General features: G+C 45.7%; 7 protein-coding genes across 7 annotated transcripts; 3 read left to right on the plus strand and 4 right to left on the minus strand.

Moving 5' to 3' along the window:
• Window positions 1-863: 863 nt before the first annotated feature.
• Window positions 864-1,655, minus strand: V1513DRAFT_451938 (Glyoxalase/Bleomycin resistance protein/Dihydroxybiphenyl dioxygenase). The gene has a single exon (XM_066899048.1). The coding sequence runs from the start codon at window positions 1,465-1,467 to the stop codon at window positions 1,057-1,059; it is 411 nt and encodes a 136-aa protein (XP_066751289.1). The 5' UTR covers window positions 1,468-1,655; the 3' UTR covers window positions 864-1,056.
• Window positions 1,656-4,561: 2,906 nt separating this feature from the next.
• V1513DRAFT_362256 (uncharacterized protein) lies at window positions 4,562-4,864 on the plus strand (the record flags this gene model as incomplete). The annotated part of the gene is made up of 1 exon (XM_066894737.1): window positions 4,562-4,864. A coding segment is annotated over one exon (303 nt), but the record flags the coding sequence as incomplete, so codon positions are not given.
• Window positions 4,865-5,228: 364 nt separating this feature from the next.
• Window positions 5,229-6,944, plus strand: V1513DRAFT_433660 (ribonuclease H-like domain-containing protein; the record flags this gene model as incomplete). Its single annotated transcript, XM_066896447.1, has 5 exons — window positions 5,229-5,231; window positions 5,293-6,218; window positions 6,492-6,771; window positions 6,820-6,879; window positions 6,933-6,944. The coding sequence occupies 5 exons, from the start codon at window positions 5,229-5,231 to the stop codon at window positions 6,942-6,944; spliced, it is 1,281 nt and encodes a 426-aa protein (XP_066751291.1).
• A 594-nt stretch (window positions 6,945-7,538) lies between these two features.
• Window positions 7,539-9,160, minus strand: V1513DRAFT_460500 (major facilitator superfamily domain-containing protein; the record flags this gene model as incomplete). The annotated part of the gene is made up of 2 exons (XM_066899834.1): window positions 7,539-8,861; window positions 8,918-9,160. The coding sequence occupies 2 exons, from the start codon at window positions 9,158-9,160 to the stop codon at window positions 7,539-7,541; spliced, it is 1,566 nt and encodes a 521-aa protein (XP_066751292.1).
• A 3,523-nt stretch (window positions 9,161-12,683) lies between these two features.
• V1513DRAFT_460501 (uncharacterized protein) lies at window positions 12,684-13,712 on the plus strand (the record flags this gene model as incomplete). Its single annotated transcript, XM_066899835.1, has 7 exons — window positions 12,684-12,829; window positions 12,882-12,992; window positions 13,019-13,045; window positions 13,117-13,232; window positions 13,253-13,416; window positions 13,466-13,596; window positions 13,685-13,712. The coding sequence occupies 7 exons, from the start codon at window positions 12,684-12,686 to the stop codon at window positions 13,710-13,712; spliced, it is 723 nt and encodes a 240-aa protein (XP_066751293.1).
• A 304-nt stretch (window positions 13,713-14,016) lies between these two features.
• Window positions 14,017-16,287, minus strand: V1513DRAFT_451953 (major facilitator superfamily domain-containing protein). Its single transcript, XM_066899049.1, has 6 exons — window positions 15,932-16,287; window positions 15,718-15,868; window positions 15,573-15,666; window positions 15,302-15,519; window positions 14,560-15,243; window positions 14,017-14,502 (listed from the first exon to the last, which is right to left on the minus strand). The coding sequence occupies exons 1-6, from the start codon at window positions 16,117-16,119 to the stop codon at window positions 14,404-14,406; spliced, it is 1,434 nt and encodes a 477-aa protein (XP_066751294.1). The 5' UTR covers window positions 16,120-16,287; the 3' UTR covers window positions 14,017-14,403.
• A 1,207-nt stretch (window positions 16,288-17,494) lies between these two features.
• V1513DRAFT_460503 (PhoD-like phosphatase-domain-containing protein) lies at window positions 17,495-19,238 on the minus strand (the record flags this gene model as incomplete). Its single annotated transcript, XM_066899836.1, has 6 exons — window positions 17,495-17,671; window positions 17,732-17,785; window positions 17,847-18,653; window positions 18,674-18,872; window positions 19,002-19,075; window positions 19,152-19,238. The coding sequence occupies 6 exons, from the start codon at window positions 19,236-19,238 to the stop codon at window positions 17,495-17,497; spliced, it is 1,398 nt and encodes a 465-aa protein (XP_066751295.1).
• Window positions 19,239-20,706: the final 1,468 nt, after the last annotated feature.

Raw genomic sequence — 20,706 nt, forward strand, 5'->3', positions numbered from 1 at the left:
TCGAAATCCTTGGACTGGACGACTTCATCTTAAAAGATGTTGAAGATTTCCTTGATGCTGGTGACCAACTAGAGCATCTTATTAGGCAGGTTCAGGAGAAATTCTCACAGATATAGGAAGTAGAGAATACTGAATACATGTACATACCACAAATACGATAGAACGCCATTTCCTCCCTATTTGAGTTTCTAGTCCCAACCCGGAGATAATAAAACCTCTGCGCTCCTCTTAGCGCACAATTATGGCACTTCCTTGTGTACCAGGTACCCAGCAACGAAGGACAAAGGAAAGAAAGTCTTAACTACTCACCTCTGTGTAGGAGATGACGCTAATACTTATCTGGCGGAAGGGCAAGTTGAATGGAAATTTAAAGCACATTTCGTCTGAATAACAATCTCTGGACCAAAATGACACCAACACCAAGTTGTCCTAGATTAGTCACTCCATACTTTTAGCGGGTTACATACGTTAACTTACGTGTGCCTTACTTCTCCTCGTTTCACGGCCGCAGCGTGCTGCAGCACGCGTACTTCCAGTATTTCACGTGACTATGACTCACATCTAGGCAAACACGTAAGCTTTTCCAATAATAAACACCTGGTCAAAAAATTATGCACAGCCTCTGTACAAGATAAAATCACCTGCAGGTTCAACAGGCATTTGAAAGCCCAATAGAACACCACCCCATCGATTTCAGCGGTATACAATACAACACAATTGTTGATTTATTCATTTTTGAAGTCGTGATTGTTCATGAAGGCCAGTGTTAAAGTTACCCAGCTATGATTTCAGGGAGGTGCTTTTGGAGGGGTAGCCGTTGACCCCACCGTGTTTGATATGTTAACCGCCGTTTACGGTTTTTCTTTTTCTTATTGTTACTGTTATTTTCAACTTCGGACCATCATAATGCTCAACACTCATCTTTTGATATAATTTCAACCGGGCAATCATCCTAACCTATTGCTTGCATGTTTCATGGTTTGGCCATCGTTCAAAAATCCTATGTTTGATGCCCGCTTTAATCTAGTTTTGACAATAAATGTTGCGATTACCAGCTTAGATTTCTCCACACGGCCCAAGAAGGTCCCACTTATTTCCCGCGATATCTAAAAACACCGCGACATTTCCATATTCTTCAACCCTGGGCTCTGTTGTAAACTGAATACCGTGACTACAAAGCCGATTGTAGGTCGCTTGAAAATCATCAACACGCCAGAATAGACCTACACGGCCAGCAAACTGTCGGCCCACAGTAGCACACTGTTCAGGACTATCGGCTCGAGCTAGTAGAATCCCTGTTTGGGGTAGGCTGCCTGGTGGACGGACAACAACCCACCGCTTTGGGCGGCCGTCTGTTGCAAATGACGGTTTATCCTCAACCAGAGCAAACCCGAGTTTGTCAATAAAGAAGGACATAGCTGGAGCATAGTCATGCACTATCAGGGTGACCAGTTGCAGTGAAGACATGGCACCAAGCAAGAGAGGCGGTTGGTGTATAAACTTGGAGTAGTAATTCTGCCAAATAGGAAGCCCAGAAGGTTCAAAAAAAGGGCTGATAGACTCTGTATATTATTGCAAGAGAAATTAGAACAAGTAACTAAGTGGATTCGAAAGAGACATAGCACTCTGGTGGGATAGGATAGGCGGACTCGGGGATACCGCTGGTATAGTTTTCACTTGCAGCAAACACGAGTCGCCCCACCGACTCTAAAAGGTGAACCCACCGCCTGTGATGAGGACTACGGTAATCTTAATAAATTTCAGCATTAATCATTATTTCCATTGTGAGACCAACCGCTCTCCCAGCTATTCACAAAGGCCTTCCGCCTCAATCACCCCACTTCCAGAAATTTAGTGCCTTGGCATTACCCGCCATGTTTTATTCTGGAACTTTCGATTATTTACATTGACATCGCATTACATACAGGCACCAGTCCACCACCCCCCTGCAGAACTTCTGATCTCAATTCTTCCACAGCTAGGCTTGCAGAAGCTGCTTAGGTGTTTCAAATGGCGCCAAATCTGGCAGCATCTCAGCATGAGCTCATTCGAGACATGATCTTAAGCAAGTCATTGACTACTGCCTAAATGGCTGATGTAGCCGGCTGTAGTGAGCGCAGCATCCGACTCATTCGTTCGAACCTGCGATGTTTCGGCAGTGTCAAGGCACCTCCAAATGGTGCCGGCCGACCGCGGACAGTGACCCCGCCTATGTTAGATGCGCTTCGTGAGCATCTCCTCGAAAAACCAGATCTTTACCTAGAGGAAATGGTAGTATTCCTGTGGGATGAATTCAGCGGTTTAGTGTCAACTGCCAGTATTAGGAGGGCACTTAAATCTGTGGGATGGTCTAACAAAGCGGCCCCGTCGGGTCGCCCAACAGCCCTAATGTGGATCTGCGGGACTACTATCTCCACAACCTGTCAGATTTTCGTTCATACCACCTTATTTATATTGATGAGTCAGGATGCGATAAGCGGATTGGATTTAGGCGTACAGCTTGGTCCCCTGTTGGAGTAACACCAGTGCTGACCTCTCGGTTTCGTCGTGAACAACGATATCAAATCCTGCCAGCGTATGCTCAGGACGATATTGTTCTTGCGCGTGTCTTCCAGGGATCCACTGATGCATCGATATTTGAAGATTTTATTGAACAGCTGCTTCATCACTGCGGGAGGTGGCCAGAGCCCAAATCTGTGCTAGTAATGGACAATGCATCTTTTCATCATACGGAGTGCTTAAGAACAGATGTGTAGCGACGCCGGAGTGAAGTTGATGTACATACCAACGGTTCGGGGAATTAGCAATCACTCTCCAGGAACTCGGGCAGAGAAGCTGGGGACTCGAGATGTGTTCCCTGGATTAGCAACGGTTCGGGGAATTAGCAGTCGCTTTCCAGGAACTTAAGATGCATTCCTGGAGCTCTATGCATTGTCGAATCCGTTTCCAGGGCCAATTCCCATGGGCATGAACAGGATTCATGGGTCATATTTTTGATCTGTCTTACATATCCGTAACAAAATGTATTAAAAGTAGAATACTATTTTATCTCTTTCTACTGGAGTGAAAATCTAGTATCCTACTATGGATTTATTGTTGTTGGCCGAGACAGATATATAATTACCATTCCAGGGCTGGCAATACACAGCAACCTTCAAGCCTAAATCAGTGATCTGCAGAATACTTTCTATTTCAATGCAAAAGTAGGGGCAAACCCCGGCAACCGATGGTGACACAGCCAGATGGAAACCTCATATCGAAGTGGCCAAGGTACTTAACTTTGTCGTCAAGACGAAAAAACTCTCAGTAGAGAGCTATGGGAACAGGAACTGTAAGAAAGACTAAATATTTATGCATGTATATGCAGGGGTAACTAGAGCTCCGAAAGGAATAAAGGAATGCGAATATGGGTTTAGGTGCGAATATGAATATAGGAATAATTTTATTCGCGCGAATATGACCCATATTCATATTCGCACAATATTATTCATATTATTCATATTTCTTTCCGAGGTAACCAAATCAGGTTAGCGTGATACACAGTTACCGTGTAGAACTAGTGTATGTATTAATTTCTAGTATCATACAGAGCATACAAACAGCAGACATTGTTCTGTCTTCTCTTTGTTTCATTGTACCTGAAGAAATGTAAGCGCATGTTCTCTGTCAGGGAAAAAGGTATTATCAAGGCTGTAACCGGTGACAGGAAGCATTTCCGAGTTCCTCAGACGGATTTCTGACACAGAATCAACTGTACAAAAACCTAGGTCCACTTTAACCGCCAGGTTAAGCTCATTATATATATTTTCATATCTCCTCTCAACAATCAACTTCTATCTCAAGCTGTATAACTCGATCAAATGTGGTCAGTCTCCCGCCAAATTTGGCAATATTAATCATCAGGTCGATTGACACGTAAAACGCGCTTCATAAACAACATAGCAGATTTCTGATGTGGAAAAGTCGTGTTTGTTTACCCTGAGTGTTCGGCTTCGAGGAACGTTGGGACCAAATTTATTATAGGTCATATTCCAGCTTTGTTGCGACTACCACGAGAACTCAACCTCCAACAAACACCTAGAATGACTCAAAAAACATCGTCTTTGTCCTCACTTTTCCATCTGTTTAATTTCGAGCCAGAGATAATAGTGGATCTTCCAGGCGATTGAGATAGGCTTGAGGGATTCAACCGTGTCGTAGAATGGCTTCTCTTCAGAATCCATCCCAACGTACAACTCGAAATGTTCCTCGTCGTGACTACTACGCATTGGATAATGGAATAGACAGTCTCCTTCCAGTACAGTCGGTGGAAGAATCTTCAGAACCAGAGACTCACGTTCTCTCTCTAGGAACCGAGTCGACCCCATCTAGTAGCCCTTCGCCATTTGAGACCGTCACAGGTTCTGAACTCGTCGCCACCTCGGTTGAATCCTGCGACATTAGCATCCTTGGACGTGGCCAGTGATCTTTGCGGTTCTGAGGCACCCAAAAGAAGGAAGGACAAGTCCTATAGTAGCTGGACACTCGAGCATTTCTGGGTGACAATCTGGAGCCGGAAGGGTGGCCCGAAAGGAACGACCGGCTGCTCGTGTGCAAGCGGTGCAGCTGGTCGTCAACGGACTCTGCACGCCACGGATCCACCTCCAATCTGTTGACACATCTTCAGACGAGACACCGCATCAAGTCCGGGTCAGTGGCATCCTTTACTGAAAAGATTATGTCGTTGGACCAATTCATTCGTCCCTCTAAGCTGGATATGGAGCAAGCGCTTGTTCAATGGGTCGTTCAAACGCGACAGCCCTTCACCGTTGTCGAGCATCCCGCCTTTAAGGCCATATTCCAAGCCAGCGAGGCGGATCTTCCTATCAAGACCGCCGACACCCTGTGTAACCGGGTTCAAAATAAGTTTGTTGAAGGTAGGAACCGCCTGAAGCAAGAACTGGCAGAGAGTTGCCGGACGGTTGCGCTTTCTCTTGATATCTGGACATCCGAAAATCAGGTAGCGATTCTTGGTGTGATTGGTCATTGGATCACACCGCGATTTGACAAGCGGGAGAAACTGCTGGAATTTACTGAGATCATTGGGCCGCATTCAGGCGAGAACTTGGCGGATATAGTTCTGACAATGCTTGAAGAGTTGGGCACCCTCCGAAACTCTTGACGATCACTGGCGATAATGCCGGGAATAATGGGACCCTCTGCGATGCGCTTCACACCGAACTTCTGAAATGGTATGATGATCAAGACGAGCCGTTTCGGATGAAACCCCTGATGCGATTTCGTGGACGACAGAGTTTCATCCCCTGCCTGGCACACATCATCAATCTTATTTGTAAGGATGTTTTGGCGACGCTGAAAGCGGGCTCCGTAAGAGAAGCGAAGGCCATGCTGGATGAGATGGCCGCGCAGAAAAACCAGGCTTTTACCTTCGTTCATACAACAAAGGGCGCTATTGTTAAGATCCGCCTTCTTGTTTTATGGATTGCTCGCAGCCCACACCGGCGCCAGGACTGGAGAGAGGTGTCACCGGGCAAGCAAATCCGCTATGATATTGACAATCGCTGGAACTCCACTTACTTGATGATTTCGGATGCAATTCGGCTTCGGATGGAACTCACCCAATTTATCCGGACGCACACTGATGTTCAGGTTCTACAACCTAGTGAGAATGAATGGTTGACTCTACAGCAGGTCGAGAAGGTCCTCAAGCCGTTTTGGAATCACACCAACATGGTTTCGAAAGCTTGTCCCACGATCGTCGAGAGCTTACCCATATACTGGCACCTGGATGATTTGTTGGATGATATTAAAGGAGCAAAAGGAGATTTTGAAGGGGTAAATGCGGACATCCGTGACGCTGTCGAAGGAGGAATTCGGAAGATGAACAAGTTTGCGCGCATGATGGATGACAAAATTCTCTATTACGTGGCCTCCGTTCTTGACCCGCGTATTAAGACTTCTTGTCTTGAGGCGCAAATGAGCAACGCCGACGCACTATTAATCGCCTCTCAAGTACGGGATTTCTTGAAGAAACAGTATCCCTTCAACCTCGTCGTCCCATCGAGTCCGGAACGTCCACCAGGGATGTCGGAGACCATTTGGCGGACACTCCAAACGGTCCAGCCATTTCAAGGGACGTTCATGTCGGATATTGACCGGTACTTAGATTCTCAACCTGTGAATTGGTCACATCACTTGATTGAAGATGGGGACCCAGAGTGGGTGTTAAAGTGGTGGAAAATGAATGCGTGTGAGTTTCCTCTCATGGCGGCGGCGGTTCGTGACTATCTCCCTGTCCCATCCGCGGAGGTAGGAGTTGAACGATTGTTCAGTGACGCACGGGATGTATTAGGTGTTCGGCGGCACAGTATGAACGCGAAGACTATGCGTTGGCTTATGTTGCTGAAAGGCGATTATGATAGGTGATCGTTGAATTAAAGTAGGCCTAGGACACTCTTCTCATTTTGGGGAAGATAAATCTAGGTGGATAGCTTTATGACAGACAGCGACATCCTTGCAGATAATGTCGCTCGTAGAGTGATTATCGAACATGTTCATACACTGACGATGTTGGCTATCAACATGTTTGAGCGTGCCTGTGACATGTTCAACCTTTTAAAGGCACGATATGCTGAGAGATCGCGAGATCGACAAGCAGACCTTATGTCGGAGGTGATTAAGCTTCATGATGAAAGTAGGAATCTTATATTGACATGCATATGTCTGCAACTCACGGCTCTAGCTGGCAGCGGATGTGTCGATATTAATCGTGTATGGCGCCTAGCTAGTCGATACCCCCATGCTGTTGTGACATGACAGATGCCAACCGCACAAGCCACCTTATCCAAGAAGAACGATAAAATATGGTCGGTTACTACGGTTAGCCACATTAGAAGTAAAAATTTGACACACTGCGTATATGTATGGCATAGTGTAGGCAATAGAGTTCAGAGCTAAAGGGTCTGTGGCCGCATCGGAACTTAATCCGTATCTAAAAAATTGAGGGTTGCTAAACCCTAAACCCCTGAACCCTGAACATCTTCCAGCTTAGCTAAAAGCAAATCAACTTTGACTCGAGGATCTAGACACAAGCGCCATGTACTCGTGTCCGAAATCAACGTGGCTGCAGCTTAAGTCGAGAGTGTTGTCGGATTTGGTGAGGTCACCAGAAACGTTACTGAAAGCCAACTTTTGATGACCTATAATTCTTTCCGTTAAGAGCAATTAATGGGTCAGTTTACAGCGGCCTCCTGGCGACGGTTTTCGTTTGAGCTGAAAAATATCTTTAGTTGACTACTACAATCAAATGTCAGGGTTCACAAATTTTGCCGTCATATTCGCTTGCTTGCTTATATTATTTCAGCATTTTCAGATTACACATAACCATATCCATGCGTCGAGTTCCGCATCAGTGCATGCCATCACTTGGATGAAGCCTACCAACAATAATAACATTGGACCAATTATGTTAGATTTCTGCATTCAAGCTACATAATACAAAACAAATTACATGTGCCGCGACATCTCCTATCCTCTAATCATTTTTCCTTCATTACAAGATCAGAGTCACGTTCAATGTCCAGAGCTCCAACTTCTTCGACGCCCTCACCGATATATCCACCCTTGACATAGCTCAATGAACTCTGATCATAATCCACAAGTTCTTCTCTGTCAACATACAAACCGTACTTATTAATTACTTGACCTTTACGTTTGACATCCCACATGTGTGCCAAATAGCAGGTGTAAACGCTAATAATATTCAGTATAGTCAACCCCAGTGCTGCCCAATAACCCCATGGATAATGTGGTGCTTTTTGAGCCGGGAACGCAACCACAGGGAACCAGGCATATTGCGCATACCAAATAGCGTTGCCAATGGCTGGAAGATATCCTCTGATTTCTGTATCGTCTTGGAATATGTCAGAGATCCATGCCATGAATAATGAGAAGAAAGGCTGTCCAACGCTTGGCACAAGATTCGCAGCAAATTTCCATCCGAAAGGAACATTCCAAATTGCAAGAACTAGATTTCCGAAAAGGTATGGAAGTAAGGCTACAATGGTCAACTGCCATCTCCAACGGGTGATGTCAGACAATATAGCAAATAAATAGGCGGACACCAAAGCAATTGCGTTACCAATCGTTGGAAGGATGTTGATCATTGGAACACTGTAATTTTCCGCCATCAGCCAAAGATTCATATATGAACCTGCTCCGGTAATATATGCAGCATAAGGTGTGATGAAGGCCCAGAATCGCCAACCGAAAAGAATATTGAAGAATCGTTTTACAGACATCTTCTTTGGACCTTTCTTGCCAACCTCGGTCATTCTTCTGATACTGTATTCTTTGTCGCGATCAGTGAGCCATAAGGCGCGTGTAGTGGTCGGGAAATCAGGGATGGCAAAGAAGCCAAATAGAGCAATTGGAAGTGATATAACACCATCAATAATGAAGAGCCATTGCCAGCCAGCGAAACCACCTACTCCGTTGAGATTAACGTAAATGGCGGTTTGAAGGTAACCCGAGAACATTGAGGCAATGGTTGAAGTCATGTCCCAAATAACGACTCTCTTTGCAATCTCCTCTGGTTTGTACCACGATCCGATAATCATCATCATCGTCGGGAAGCAAATACTTTCAGCAAATCCTTGGAGGAAGCGACAGGCGTAAAGATATTTATCTGAGCTTGCTCGACATTGTGCAAACACCAAAATCGACCAGAACAGCTCGCAACCAGGAATCATGATTGAAGGCCGAGCGAAACTAAGGGAGATCTGGGATGGAATTGATCCAACAAGATAACCACAGTTAAACATTGTAGTGAAATAGTTATATTGGTTGCCGTCCAGATCAAGCTATTGAGGTTATCAGTCAAGACATAAGCTAAATCTCGGATTCAGGGAACACTTACCGCCTTTTTCATGCCACTGACGTAAGCATTGTTAATGTTTTTTTGGTCCAAAGCTTTAATAAAATAGGACAACATGAGATAGAACAATAGCCCTCTATCTAATTTATTCACATAACGACGCTCACCGGGAGGCTTAGCTATGGATTCCCAGAAAAATGACAGCTTTGTTCTCCACATAGGAGGTGTCCAACCCGGAGGATCGTAATAAGGGTCGCATGTTGGATCCCGTTCGATCATCTCCATTGTGACTTCATTTCTATTGAACGGCCACACAGCCATATTGAATCTTGAGTAAATCGCAGAACGAAAGAGAAGTGGTCGCTGGCAATATCACAAAAGAATAATGCCTACCACATAGGCCTTTATATATCCTGAGCTCCATTAGCAAAACTCTTGCCTCCACAAATTGCAGCGGCTGTGGGACAATGGCCGATAGCTAACCTTGATAACACGATTAGGTCTTGGAGATTGCGACATTTGGCCACCTAATGTGGGTCGCATTGATGGTTTACGTTCAAATTTTAAGTTTGGGGCTGGAAGTTACTTCAACGGAAACCTTATCTAATCGTCTTGAAGATACCCGCACTTAACAAAGAAGCCGCTTATTCGACAAGACTATTTGCATTGACTACTTGGCATCATCGATGGAACCTAATAATAACCTACATCACGTGTAATAATTAGCGCCCATGGAAAGACAAGCCTTTGAATCTCGATCTTGGTCTAATAGATATAAAAGTCTTAGGCTTGCGCCTGAGTGCTTGGTCCTTGGCGGCACTTGCGCTGCGGCGGTTAAACAGATAACCTGAAAACATGTTATCAAACGCTGGTCATTGCATATTGGAAAGAGGTCATGGACCACCTGTTCAAAGCTCTGTGTGTTGAACTGTGCGTTTTGATGTGGACGGATGGGCCAATTGCGTTACTATCTGTGATGTGTTATCTGTGGCCCATGCACCCTTCTACATGGAGATCCGATTGTGACAGCAGCACCTACTTCTCGAGTTTGATAAGGATTTGATGGTCTGCGCGGTAAAATTAACCTGCACCGGATACATTTATCTTAGCAAAGATAAGCAATTGAAAGCAATTCTTGGCCGAGATGAGAATCTTCAAGGTTTTTGAAGATAAGATTAGTATTCGCCGACAACTTCTGCCAAGTCCGCTATCACTTTCGTATTCATCAAATGACGTGCCCGATATTGGTATGATTAACAGCGAGATATATATTATTCTGATGACGAAAATCGTCAAGACCATTCATTATTACGGAACATTGTTGGCATATAATTTAAATCGTGGGTGGGAATAGGCGAACATTATATTAATTTGCTCTTGGTACTAAAACCTAGTGTTATGCATGGAGCCCTGAAACATGTTTAAAAATCTAGTTTAGGCCAAAGAACTGACAGATTCAAGCAAGTAGTGGCCGGCATATGCAGATTGGACGCAGAAAATCAGAGCTGCGTTATCGCCGATTCGCCGTACGTGGTCATGCGCCGATTTTCAGTCCGTTGGGGAGCTGCTGCATTGACAACGTGTGGGTCCAAATGTGATGGATTGTACGTAAACATAAGACTCGTATTATCAACCACGGTGGCATGGAAATTACATGATTGGATGAGCGACTCTGGATTAATTTGCCTGCCCCACTTTCGGTTAACATTCTGCATCTTGACTGTCACGCTTTTCTTTTTTAAAATCGCGTCAACGACAATGTCCATAAATCTGCTCCCAGTTCTTCACAAATTTGGTTCTGAAATTTATTCACTTCCATGTTGCTAATTTTTGTCATTCTACCTGCTTTATTTTTAACGGGGCTGGACACGAATAATGATTTTACGAATACGAATAAAAAGCAGTTAGTCGTAATTACGGAGTCCTGAACCCTAATCTCTAATGCAACGCCGGATGCCTTATCATCTCCGCACTCCCAACCCATTTCACAAGTCACAGAGCTAGATCGATCTTCTTGTGACGCACTTGCCGCCCGTCCACCATAGTGGACTAATCGTGTTCCGGCATAAAAACAGAATATGACATGATTAGTCGATCGACCTCACGTGTTGTTGCTTCCTGAGAGGAGTGTTTAATGGTCTAGACTGCGACAGCCTTGGCATAGACTGATCGGCGTCGGTGCATATTCTCCAATACAATTTCCACTACAAAGACACATATGCCACACCACTGATCAAATCTCGAAACGCAAAAGCTCTGCTCAATCGCGATCCGCAGTCTACTATTGTGATTTCCAAGTTCGAAACACATTTCCGTCATTCTTACGATAAGAGGATGGTTAAGCTTTTATGTGATTCTGAAATTCAAGCATTGCCAAGTAGCGCCGCGTCCGCGACGAAACATTGATGGCGTTGCCGGCCAGGCCTAATTAACCGTACATATGTAATCGATCAACCCGGTGCAGTACTCATTAGTCAAGAAACAGATGCGTATTTTGCTTGGCCCGCTACAGGTGTAGTAGCCAATAGAAACAATCCGTATTGTTCCCGGACAACCGCAGGACTTCTTGCCGAGAAACCCGTATAGGCAAGAACATCAACCTTCGTGCGCCACATTGTCGGCTATCATTATTACTGGGTCTTCTTGCTGCATTCACTAAATATGCTCACCATGTGCATGACCATGAAATAAAACCAAATGGTGCCCCAGTAGAACCTAGGACACTGCTCCGATAATGGTTTAAGAGATTCATATGCATTGCAGCGCACTGACCGTCATTTCTGAGGGCAAGGCATTCTAAATGTCGTTGTGGATTGTCCGCGGCGTTGTTGATTGCCCGCGTAAAATCGTTCGATGCTTGTATATTGCTGCTGCCAATAATATATTGAGACTAGCGATGAGTAGACGAATACGCATAAGATCAGTTTATTTCGTCCTCCCGAATGGTCGTTAAGTAGATGGGGAACGCCTATTCAACCCGGGTTGAATAATAGGGCCTTGCTATATTCCAAACCTTGCAAAATGACCTGGTTTTGATCCAATCCTGAATCCACACGCTTCGGTTAGTGGTTTACGGTTGTCCCCCTATTGCCAAGTCTAAACTATTGAGTGCCAGCAAGTCTCCAATGCTAGCGAGCGTTGTGACAATTGCAGCATCCAGCCGACAACGAGCAGGGTAACTCGGGTTTGACCCGAGAATGCCACGATCGGCGCCACACTATGTGAGGCTCGCCTACCGATAGCTGATTGGGGATCGTTTGTCCATTTCCTTAGCCGGTACATTTGGGCATGTGTGGTGACTGGCACCCCAAGGACACCACAGAAAGGTGGAAAATTGCGAGAATATCGTCTCAGTTGTGGCCGCTTTGTCATCGTACGTGAGAGGTTTCGTTGGTCAAAATTCAAATATCCGCCAGACTCAAATAGAGCCAGTCTGCGTCGGAACCATCCTACCCAACCGTTAACTCCCCACCGCATTTGTAGCATCACAATCAGGCTTCACAAATGTCATGGATGTTGCTCGAGGGCACGTTTCTCAATCAGCGAGCAGCAGCCGAGCCTCACGCAACGTGGCGCCGATCACGACTTGGTAACGATTCCAGCCAGCCAAGCTGAGAGAAAGCCCGGGGGAGATTCCATGACAGACAAGAGAAAAGCAGTGGACGATCCTGCAGTACGTCTCATGCGGAAGATCAACACACCGCCCAACAACGGTAATCTGGTCAGCGGCCAGGCACATGTTCACGGAAAACCCTTTAAAGCGGACACTGATGCGGAACCCATTCGGCTAGCGGATATTTCAAAAGAGATGTCAGTTACGGACACGAAAACTCTTCTAAAGGAGGACACTCCAGAGCAGCGACTAGATGTCCAAATGCCTTATGAAGAGTTTTTGCAGCTGGACGATGCCTTTTGTAGACTAAAATTGGCAGAAGGCATGTCAGAGGATCAGAGGTCTGTCGTCTTTCACTGTTTAATACATAACTAACCATATTCGTTATTATAGGTACCCATCGTTAGCCTACAATAGTGTCACCCTGACCGTGACAGTGCTAACTTGCCCAGGCCGTATCCATAAAGGAGCAGCGCACTGGATCGATACAAAATCTTTACATACGTTGAGGACTATCTATCTACGCGGAGTCCGCATACAGTAGAAAATATTCAGGGGTTGATTAAAACGCTTACACAACTATGGCTGGCACTGATCAACTGGTGATTGCTATTGAAGTTGGGACTAGTGAGACATATGACAAGCTTCTGGAAGACAAGGATGTGTGGATCGAAGGTATGCGTGTTAACGTGTTCATGTTGATATGCTTTAAAGAATCCCACCATTTAAAAATCCTGATGCTGAGTATACGGATATCGCAGGAGTGGACGCGGAGAAGGTAGCAATGGCACAGAGCCTTGCTGAAACCTTTGAAACTAACCTCAGACTAGGCTATTATGGTCCACTTGCGCACAAGGATCACATATGGGTTGGTGAGCTAAAGGAAGCATTCATTGAAGTCTGGCGACAGGATTCACACCGTAGACTTGTGGGTACATTAGATCTGCTTTGTGGAGCTAATCAGCTGATATACTTAGGATCTGATTCAAGAAGGATTCGTCATCACCCACAGTGACCTCCCTGTCACCCTTGAGCTTAAAATAAGCGATTTTTATCCGGTCGATGCATGGCAAAGTGCCAATGTCGAGGAGGATACCACTATCCCAACGTCTGCTGTTGTTGAGTATGAGCCGCGTCGTGTTCTGCCTGGAGGAACTGTTGTAGCCAAGGGGCAACTGCTCGTAGCTCGTTGTCAGAGGTATTGGCGGCGTCGCCGCCGGATAGGATGTTGCCCATACTGTTGTCAGTCATTTCTTCGCGGTCAGAATAATATTCGTCTGAGGCGTTGTCAGGTGTCGATGTTCCATATTTTACCATTCAATGAGTCAAATGTCCAGTGAGCCAGTGAACCCTCAGGGTGAAAGAAGAGCGAACACTAATGTCATGGCTCAAGGCCCTGGATCCTACCAAATAGGATGTATTGCAAAAAGGATTCGCTAAACAACGAGGAAAGGACAAGTGGAAGAGAAAAGGAGAGGAGGAAACAGTGGAGCAAAACTTTTATCTCAGGGGATCGACGGCACAGTTGGGCCGCTCTCGGACGTACCAGTTTACATTCGAGCTGCATTCTTCTCAGGACAACGGATAGCAAAATGACCAGGATTTCCACAATATCAGTTTCTTCTTTCTCGCTCATCCGCCAATGTCGCAAATTTGCATATTCCTAGTCCGGAGTTCAAGAATCTGGCAGGCCAGGGACTACTCGTATACAATGACTGGCATCTGAAGTATTAAATTATGACGCCCAGCAATCGATGATTATATCAATCTAGGCGTGTTTACTAAGAGGTATTTCAAATTTATGTTGTTTAGCAGAACGTTTGGAGACTGATTACGCCGTGTTGATGTACCCTGGCAGTTCAGGGGTCAAGTGACATTTTTAACGCTCCACTAGAAAATGTTCAAACATATCCCTCTAATGTTTTTCCACCAAGCCCATTTCACTGGTGTCGTATCCATTCTCTTCCAGGTACGCTCTAAACTTCGAATCCTCTTCTTCTAGCGTCACTGGATGCTATATGAAAGCGTCAGCAAACAAAAGGTCTGTGGGATGACAAGTAGTTAGACTTACATTTGGAATCATGAAAACAACAACCAATGTTCCCAGGACAGATATTGAACTGCCAATGAAAAAGAGGACTTGCTGGCCTTTCGTCGGATTCTGGAATGAGTTGAGAGCAATAGTAAGGACTGTGGTGCCAATTGCACTACCGGCCTTACCAACAGCTGCCGCAAACCCAAGGAAGTGGCCACGCAACGGCGTCGGAAAGGACTCCGAGGAAACCAAAAAGTTACAATCGCCCGGACCAACAGAGAGAAAGCTTTGAAAAAACCCGTAGAGTACGACGAATAGCGGGAAGACATGGCCGAGCGGGAATCTCAACCCACCTATCAGAAATCCGAGGACGCAGACTATGGCCCAACCAACAGCGTAAGTTTGCCGGCGGCCAATGCGGTCTGTCAGCCACCCGCCAAAGATAGCTCCGGGTATAGCAAAGGAGTTAATGAGTGCACTCCAGCCAACACTCTGCAGAAGCGTCGGATTTTTGGTGAAGCCACTCACCAGAGTCGGTGCAAGGAGGTTAAAAGGGTACACTACAAAATCGTATAGAAACCAAGCCAGAGAACAACCGAGCAATGGGCGCCAGTATCGGCGGATTGCCAACATGTAGGGAACCCTGCGTTGAATGGCATGCTTCTGATATTGGCTTGAGTTAAGAAGGCTCATGCGGACCAGGAATATAGTCAAGGGAAGCTATCGAGCATGTCAGCCGAGAGTCACAGTTATAAACTTCAAAATTAGTTTCACTCACGAAGATTCCAATGCCAAAGCAGACCCTCCATATTCCTTCACTGGGTTTGTTTCCGTACGCCGCAATGACAATCAGGGATACAATGCTCGAGCCAACAAATCCACTGACTATGGCAAGATTGGTGGAGATAGTTACTAGAAACCCACGTCGCTTTTGTAAGGAGGCACTACTATCAGCAGATTCAAGAGCCTGAGCCGTACAGACGGCATATTCACCACCTATGATCGCATCAGTAAAATTGATGTGTATCCAGACCAAACATTGAACCTACCGGCCCCGACCCCTGCGACTCCGCGGGACACAATCATCATCCAAAACATGCCCGTTACAGTATTACCATGTGCGGCAGTCGAAAGAATAATTCCCTGTCGAATATCAGCTAGGATCCATGGTCACCAAGTGCCCATGTGTCTTACCAGCACCAAAAAGGCCGTCGTAGCAATGATGCCGACTCTTCGACCGAAGCGGTCGATGCACAACCCGAACAAAAGCATTCCTATGACCTCACCTACTAGGATCGAATTCGATAGACGCGTCTTGATGTTCGAAGTCAGTTGCTTAGGGTATCTGCCATCGCGGTGTAAGTACTTGATACCACGAGTTCGAAATAACAGATTTCAGAGATCTCACAGTTTAGCCATGACAGTTTGCATATATCCCATAACTTGCACATTGTATCCATCCGAGAACAAAGCGATGCCCTGAACCAGGACATTCCAAGCCGATACCGTAGCCGTCTGCTTGCCTTCCTGAGAAAGCTGGGAAGAGCTAGAGACCAGTACCGCCTCTGCGACAACATTGTCCTTGTGTTCTGACATATCCGTAAAATCCAGTTCGGACGCCTCCTCTATAGCCAGAACAGCTGCCCGGCTTGATGGTCGTTATCATCATACTTAAATAATCTACGATCACTTTCCAGTACACTAGCGTAGAGACGTATAATCCACTGAAGGGGAAAATTGAGGCCATGTGCTCAATGAAAAGTCTATGTTAATTGTTGAAAGTAATAGAGTTTTCACCAAGTCAGTCAAGTTCGGGTGTCGTCGGAGCAATGCGCAGCTCCCGAGTTTAGAGTCTAACTTGAGAAGTTGCTAGTGAGATCAAGTTGTCTGTTTAGTAATCTACAAGCGCATTTAGTGTCCATCGGCATATGTACAGGACCGGTTTTGTAGCATTTAAGGAAGGATCCCGCCGTTCAGAAGAGGTGAAATACATCAAGCACATAACATTAGTAGATATATGTCACAACTTGCTCACCAATACCACTGTCTCTTCTCGAGACTCATTGTGCCTGGAGTGTACGGTATCCGAATGATGCCTGTTCAAATTGTTCCCTCAGACCGGCACGGCAGATTCTGTCAGCCAGAATCCAGCGTCTGAATTTATACAAACGTTATCCAATTTAGCACATCTGCACTGACAACCATCGAGACCAACAGTAATGGATTCGCCAAAGTATTCGTTGATAATAGTCACACTCTTCTGTCGGCCATTCCCTCGCATGTTCTTCAACACCAATAAATACGTATTGGCATAGGGGGAAGTCATTACTAGTGTGGTGTGCCGCACGGCCAAGGTTGGTCAACCTTCTGAACCCTTTCCAGCCATACGCAGCGCCAAGATTTCCTCACGTGGCTCGCTTGGACGTTGAATCAACTCAATTTTGCGGAACTCCCGGATTTATCCGTACCCCGGGACGTTCAGGGTGGAAGAGCATTGAAAAGCATCAATCTTTCATACTCAAGTCATTGGTTAAGCTTATAAAAGCATTAGTGACCATTCGTTATCAATGTTAAACTCCCAACCGGATATCACCAAAGATCGTATATAGGAATTTTTTACAGAAACCAGAGTACAGTACACTCAGTGTGTTCGTTGAGGTAGTTTGGTTACAGGGATTGAGAGGCTGCGATCATTTTGGAATAGTCTCTAAATTTATTGCGGATAACTGATCCAAAATTCAGAGACCTGAATTTATTCCGCCTTCCTGAGAAACTGCTTTCAGTGACTATCAGGCGTCTAGCGGACTTTCGGATAATCTTATATTTCCTGACGAGCGCGAGGCATATCCGTCACTTCACCAAATCGTCATATGACATCTAGTGTAGAATTCCTTGGCCAAAAAGCTTAGATCTTGTTGATTCCAACGCTGTTCAATAGTCTATGGTCATTCATATTATGTAGTGTCAGCCACTACTGTTTAGTCCTCGAGAGCGTCCAGTTGTAACTCCACGCGTTCTTACCGTTCACTATTAACTCGAAGCCCAGCTTCCAGATATCTGGTGATGATGTGTCAAATGTCAATGATCCGAACTTGGATATGCCATGTGGATGCGAATATATCGCCACATCGGTATTTTCGACCTGGCGCTACTGCCTGTCAAACGGCTGATAAAACTGACACAGTGGCGAGGTCGAGAACTCGATAACTTTGGATGTGCCGTCAGGAGACGGGAACACAGTGGTGGCATGCTCGTGTCGATCCTATGTGAGTAATGTTAGCTCCACAGGCCATCACATGTAACTGTTAAATTGGGTCACAGACACCGCTGAGAATCACGACTCCTTCGGTTGCCCACATTTTCTCGAGCAGGAGCTGCCTCTCCCATAAGTACCCTGCCCAGCTATCGTTCGCCTCCGGTCCTCTCCAATTCCGCGTGAAAGGAACACCGCTGACAAGGACCTTCAAGCCGTTGTCTGTCTCGAGCCACTTCTCAAGGTCCCGTCTTTGCATTTCGCCCAGCATTGTCTTTCCCGGCCCATCATCCATAGCAGACGAAGATCTATACCTTCGCGTATCTGTGACAAAGAAAGACACATCTCCTCGCCTGAACGAGTAATAAGTTGCACCTTTCCGGAGAGGCGGTGGATTAGCAGCATGGTGGTAGTATAAGTACGGTTGGATGGCGTCTTGGTACAAGCCAGTCTCGTTTCCGGACCAGTCATTTGTGATCTCGTGGTCGTCATAGATATGGAGCCACGGTAGTGCGAAGAGCTCCGACGACCAACTGGGCGAGCTATACACCTGACGGTAGGCCCTATAATAATCGTCTGTTGTCCAACCGAACCTATGTGGCAGATCAATGTAGATGAAATCGCCCAAGAAGAGGACAAAATCGACGTTGTGGAAAGTGATGAACTGAGACAAATACTCGAGACCTCGGATTCGCAGGGAGTGGTCGAAAGGGTTGTAGGGGTAGAACGGCTTGATGCAGCTGGTTGTGACCATTGCCCAACGCTTTGGATTCCGTATAGGTGTGTGGAAGGAGCCCAAATGGCTGGCGTTGGTCCGGTAAACATACGAAGCGTTTTCATCGAATGAAGTGAGAGTGAAAGTCAAGACATTATCAAGCTCTCCGGGGAGAGGGGAACGGGAATCCATTGGTCAAGGTTATCCTGTCGATATTCAATCTGAATCGTTAAGGTTGACGGTGCACGAACAACAATGCGTGCACTGCTGCTATCCACATATCCTACACGGGAAAACGACAGTTCCTTGCCATCATAGAAGATGTGACTTCGGTACACGAAGTCAAGCGAAACTATAAGGCAGAGTAGGTTTACGACGAAGCTGAACGCTGTAGCCAGAACATGCCGCGGATCAAACCAGCCAAACAAAATGATTCCGCAAATGGATAAGCGCCTTGAATTTCTCGATTTCCTATTATTATACTGATACTTTTGCTGGTGCTGCCATAACTCATATGCAAATGTGGTAAAATAGATGACAGAGCTGGTGTAGATGAGAGGGGTGAACCGTGGACCAAGAGGGAGCTGCAAGGATTGATAGGTATCACTCAGCACAAACAATACTTTAGGATGTAAATGAGGCCAAGCAATGCAAACTCACCCATCGCACGAAATAAGGAGCAATAATACGCAGCACCAAACTGCTGATGGCCAGAGTACACGCTGACAAGCTGACTCCTATATCCATAATTCTTTGCAATGTGATAGTTGTTAAGATGAAAAGTTGGAACAGAACCGAGGTTGTATCTTTTCCGCCCTGTCGAACCTAGGCATATTCAGGGGATTAATTTCTCCTTTCGGATCCCACATCTTCATCTCCGTCTTTTGAGACTAGTCCATTAATGGCAACCACCCTTTGCTGTTTCAAGTGGTAGTGAGAATACGCTCGACTCCGGCTACTAGACAAATCTGGTACTCGGAGAAATTGCCAACCCTTGAGTTTCAATCACAGCTTAAGCCAGTCTAGATCTTTTCCGGGAACACGTTGCCAGTGGCTACTCTAGAGTTTCTCCTAATTTTGAGGTGATGACAGGATTACAATTACGGGGGTAAACTTCAGTTCACTTCACTTGCAACCCTAAGTCAAGTTCAGTTGAATCGACCTCTGAGCTGTACGGCGAATCCGAGGTGCAGTCGAGTGAAGCTAAGCCAACTCCGGTCAATTGCGAGCGAAGTCAAATCAAGTGAAATCAAGTTCAAGATACAATAACAATCTGATGTAAATTTATATTTCGACGTTACATAACATCCCGTACAATCTAGTCAGTCGTCTTCCAATAATCGTCTCAACGCCCCTAGCCCATGTCAGGCACACGGTGCCTCGATGTCTTCTCTCCGAGTCAAGTTCAGTTTGCGCTAATGAGATTGCTATTAACACAGAATATCAACGGTACTGACGACGCAGGAATTGCCAGGAAATATCTTGCCGTGCCAGCAATTAGCAAATGACTGTATCCTTTGTTTGCCAACCAATATAGGGGATTTGTGTCGAAGCTCTCAGTAGTTTGCCTCATCCATCCTTGTACCTCATCATTCATCGAAATTTCGTCGGCCCTCACTTTCCGACCTTCCTCGGCTTCTTTGTCCATATCGAATTCCAGCATCAGCAAATTGCGCTTCTGAAGTAGAGTCGCACTTTGTCTCTCGCACAGCTGGATATTACTTAATGTACTTCGATAAAATGGTTGCGAGCGCCTGCCTGCACTCAGCATTATTGGATCGTCGGGGAGGTTTGAGAACATCATCTTGATAGATTTTGATTTGGGATATCAGAGAGGCCGGATGCGCGTTTAAAGCAAACGCGTGGATCGATGACCGTTGAGAATGAAACCCTGAACAACCATATATTAAGAATCTCGAAACGTCACGCTAAATAACTGCACTACTGTCACATAGCAAATATTTTGTGTTCTGCATTGTCGACGGTCTATAATTAGCATTAGGGCCTTCAGCTAATACAAGTTAACTATCTTATAACCCGTAGCTGATTTTCTTTAAAGTTTAACAGGGCCTCTGACTTTAGGCATCATAGCTCACAACTCGATAGTCGATACCGTTGATTGACACTGACAGATATATGGATTCCGTTCTATACCGTGAGTGCTCCCATGATGGAGCACATGGACAAACTAATGTGATACTCCAAGTAACGCTGC

Source organism: Lipomyces chichibuensis (genome assembly GCF_038497645.1).
Source record: "Lipomyces chichibuensis strain CBS 12929 unplaced genomic scaffold V1513scaffold_44, whole genome shotgun sequence".
In the NCBI taxonomy this organism is placed as follows: domain Eukaryota; kingdom Fungi; phylum Ascomycota; class Lipomycetes; order Lipomycetales; family Lipomycetaceae; genus Lipomyces; species Lipomyces chichibuensis.

Coding starts and splice junctions, on each gene's coding strand:
- V1513DRAFT_451953 (XM_066899049.1), bottom strand. CDS start 16,119: ATGTCAGAACACAAGGACAATGTTGTCGCAGAGGCGGTACTGGTCTCT. Junction 15,244..15,301: donor GCTTTGGCATTGGAATCTTC/GTGAGTGAAACT, acceptor CATGCTCGATAG/CTTCCCTTGACTATATTCCT. Junction 14,503..14,559: donor TTGTTTTCATGATTCCAAAT/GTAAGTCTAACT, acceptor GCTTTCATATAG/CATCCAGTGACGCTAGAAGA.
- V1513DRAFT_451938 (XM_066899048.1), bottom strand. CDS start 1,467: ATGTCTTCACTGCAACTGGTCACCCTGATAGTGCATGACTATGCTCCA.